The sequence below is a fragment of the Aegilops tauschii genome, chromosome 2, assembly GCF_002575655.3.
Source record: "Aegilops tauschii subsp. strangulata cultivar AL8/78 chromosome 2, Aet v6.0, whole genome shotgun sequence".
NCBI classification, from domain to species: Eukaryota; Viridiplantae; Streptophyta; class Magnoliopsida; order Poales; family Poaceae; genus Aegilops; species Aegilops tauschii.
This window is the reverse complement of record NC_053036.3, coordinates 645,971,586-645,975,296: the sequence shown is the minus strand read 5'-3', so window position 1 is coordinate 645,975,296 and position 3,711 is coordinate 645,971,586. Positions and strand designations below refer to the sequence as shown.

General features: G+C 49.2%; 1 protein-coding gene across 1 annotated transcript; it reads right to left on the bottom strand.

The window, feature by feature from the left end:
- Positions 1-378: 378 nt before the first annotated feature.
- On the bottom strand, positions 379-1,720 carry LOC109760182 (cationic peroxidase SPC4). The gene has a single exon (XM_020319012.4). The coding sequence runs from the start codon at positions 1,621-1,623 to the stop codon at positions 598-600; it is 1,026 nt and encodes a 341-aa protein (XP_020174601.1). The 5' UTR covers positions 1,624-1,720; the 3' UTR covers positions 379-597.
- Positions 1,721-3,711: the final 1,991 nt, after the last annotated feature.

The window sequence follows — 3,711 nt, the reverse complement described above, 5'->3', positions numbered from 1 at the left end:
CGTAATCTTTTCACATGGGTTTTCAATTTCACTTAAGGAAACAGTGTTGCTAAATCGACTGAGACTTAGTTAAGTGTCAGTCGATGTTATAGTTGTGAGATCTTGCATGGAAATTCATGCAAAAATTTCTTTTAGTTTTTTCTTTTTCTTTCTTACAAGCTACTATGTCACTTGATTGAGACTTTGTTAAGTCTCAGTCCACTGAGACCTAGCCACACTCGTAGAGAAAAGTTTGGACCTCGTAGAAGTATGCGAAATATCAGGAACTGTTTCGAATTTTCATCTATTTAAACCTGCTTATTTTAGTGAATCTTGTCCTAATTTGAAATTGATTTGAAACTAGTTTGAATCTGGTCCAAAAATTTGAGGTTACAAATATTTCGGCACTCGTCGGGTGAAATTTCATTGAAATGTTGACCTTGAGCAAGCAAGCACTCAGTGACTGAGCGACTACTGATGAAGTCTCTTATTACACACTACAGAGCCAAAGCAGCAACAACACACGCGAGCAGAGATTAACAGCTGAGATACACGAAGCCATGCACGTGCATGCTATCTAGCGGACGGCCAGCAAACGCACACACACTAATCGACGGATCAGACAGAAGCAGCGAATCCCTCCTCGTCACCGGCGTCGACGACGGTGTCGATGGCGCGCGGGGCGTTGGGGCTGAAGCAGCTGCGGCGGATCTCGCCCACGTTCCCGCCGGGCCTCGGCGCGGCGGCGAGCTTGGCCATGGACTTGGCGAACTGCGCGAAGAAGGCGTCCTTGCTCTGCGCGAACTGCCTGACGATGGGTGCCGTGGTGCGGTCCTTGATGAGCGCCATGTCGGAGGTGAACACGCCCTGGCTGTTCACCAGCGCCTTGTAGTAGCCGTTGTCGAACAGATCCGGCGTCACCACGTCCAGGTTCTGCAGCCGGCTCGGGGCCGCGCTGCAGTTGGCCGCCAGCCTCCGGGAGAAGGCGTCGTCCATGCGCTGAGCCCGGTCGCGGAAGAACTGGCAGCCCGTCCTGCCGACGGTGTGGGCGCCGGAGAGCGCCACCAGGTCGGCCAGGTCGCGGAGGCCCTTGGCGCTGAAAGCGCGCGCGAGGGCGGAGACGCTGAAGGTGGCCGGCGACGGGAGGGCGTTGACGGCGTTCTGTGACGCCGGGGCGAGGCTGTCGAACTGGCCCTGGGGCACGGTGTAGTTGGGCCCGCCGGAGAGCACGACGGCGTCGCGGGTGGCGAGCGCCGAGATGTCTGCGCAGGACACGGTGGCGCCGCACGCCGCGTGCACCTTGGCGCGGATGTCCTCGACCAGCTGCAGCGCCCGCGGCTGCAGCGTGGCGTTGGGCAGCATGGCCTGCTCCGTGCCGCTGCCCTTGAGGTACACGGACGCGTCGCAGCCCTGCGGAAAGCAGTCGTGGAAGAAGATGCGGAGGAGGCCGGCGGCGAGCGCCACCTCGCGCTGGAGCGCCGCCTGCACGGAGGACAGCACGATGCTCTCCAGCTGCGGGCACGTCGCCGAGTGGAAGCCGGCGCCGTCCAGAGGGGCGGACAGGGCCGGGGAGACCAGCACGGCGACGGTCACGAAGGCCAGAACCACCGTGCCGGCACCGTTGCTGCTGCTCGCCATCGCCATAGTTGGTGAAGTGCGGTGGGTGTGGACACAGTGTGGAGTAAGCTAGCTAGCTAAGGCTAGGCGTGTGGCTTGCTCAAGTCTAGCGAATTGGCCGTTATTTATAAGCTAAACGGGACACAACCAAGTGGAGATACTTGTCCAAATAATCCTAGCATGGATCACACCAAGAATACAGAAAGGGAGTCAAAGATGGCAAAATTGACAAATTTGATCTCAGAGGAAAAGTATTTCACAAACTAAACTGTTTTTGAAAGTATTTCACACCAAGAATACTCAAAGGAAGTCAAAGATAAGCATGACAATGAGATGTACGTAGGACATAATAGTTGGGCTTCCTTTCCTTTCTTTAAAGATGGCTCTGCTCTAGTGTGTTGAAGATTCAAATTTGTTAAATGCAAACAATTCAGGATAAAAAAACGTGTTTGTAGCATTTTTGCTAGCTGTCGGCAACGTCGAAAAGCAATATTGAATATTGCGATGGTGTAATTTTTAAGTCTGTTCTTCATTTCTGAACAACTTATATATGCCACTGCATATATTGTACTCCCACCGTTTGATAATGTAGTGCATATAGATTTTTTTAAAAGTCAAACTTTACATGCTTTGACCAAGTTTATAGAGGAACTATTTATATCTACAAAACCAAGTATATAAAATGTGAAACTACTCTTATAATGATGAATTTAATGGGATATGCTGATCATTCTAGATGTAAATGTTTTTCTCCAAAAGCTTGGTCAAAGTTTGTGAGGTTTGATTTTTCAAAAAATGTATATACACTACATTATGGAATGGAAGGAGTATTGATATGTGGGCTGGTACGTGTCTTTAAAGATAATTTTCATATTCTCCACGACATACTAAAATCTGAACTCTCCCTGCTTGACCAGTTGATGCAGCCGACACTTAACATGCCAATATATTCGTTGTAGTAATCTAGATTGGCACGCGTCTCTCAAGAAGGTTGCTAAAGTCCTTTGTTAAATGATAATATTCTCCACTCTGTACTGAAATCTCATGATATACAGTGGTTTTTGTCCCAACTCGTACATATGTACGCTGGTCAAACTACACAGTCATTGCATTGCAAGTGGGAGAGGGCACGCCTTCACACTTGTTTGGAGAAAAAAAAAGATGAGCCACGTAGGCATCGATCTGATTGAAGAAATTGGCGAATATGCCATGATTCCGGCCGGGGTTCTTGCTGAAAATGAACAACTCTAGCCCTTTTCTAAAACTACACAAAATGAACCTCGTTTTTTCATAAACTGGCCCATTTTTGACTTTCAGGGCTAGAGCACCATGCTAGATAACATGACGCCCTAGCCCAGGGCGCCATACTAGGGCCCATTTGCATGACGCCCCGGGCTAGAGGCGTCATTGCCTCTAGCCCGGGGCGTCATGTCATGCAAATGGGTTTTTTTTTATTTTTTTAAAAATTGAGGTCATTTTGTGTTAAAGTTATAAAAAAGGTCAGATTTATTCATTTTCACAGGTTCTTTGGCTATGTATCAAGTTCGGGACCGGACTATACTCGCTGAAGAACCACTGTCACACATGTAGGTATGTTACACATGTCTACAAGTAGGAAGCACATGTGTGACAGTGTAAAAAGATAGTCTAGGAGAGGATGGAGACGGGTGAGGAGACCACACGACACGAGAGGTGGCCGGCCACTGGCTAGCTAGCTCGATGGTGAAAGTAAGAGTATCTTATCATGCATGCATGGAAAGCTGGTGCCTGCATGCTGGGATCAAGGAAACGTGCATAAAGTCACGTACGGACGCACGTTGCACATCGGACTTTTCCATGCATGCCTTGCAGCGTGCCCGTGCCTATAAAGCTGACACACCGACACTCCCAAATGGGCTGAAATACATCGGCCTGATGCAGCTGCTACTTGATGAGATTCCATTTGATCGAACAAGGGAGGTCGATGCAGCGATGTACCTACTGCTACTTAATTGAAAGAGGTAGATGTTAATCAGTTCATAGGTACTCCACTTGTTTAAGCTGCTGAGTGAGGCGCGAGCCAATCCATCCAAATTGTGTTTCGTCGTCCATTGTAGGTAGCAGCCATCAGTGGAT

Bases quoted from the DNA above. Each gene is read 5' to 3' on its own strand.
- LOC109760182 (XM_020319012.4), bottom strand. From the start codon at position 1,623: ATGGCGATGGCGAGCAGCAGCAACGGTGCCGGCACGGTGGTTCTGGCC.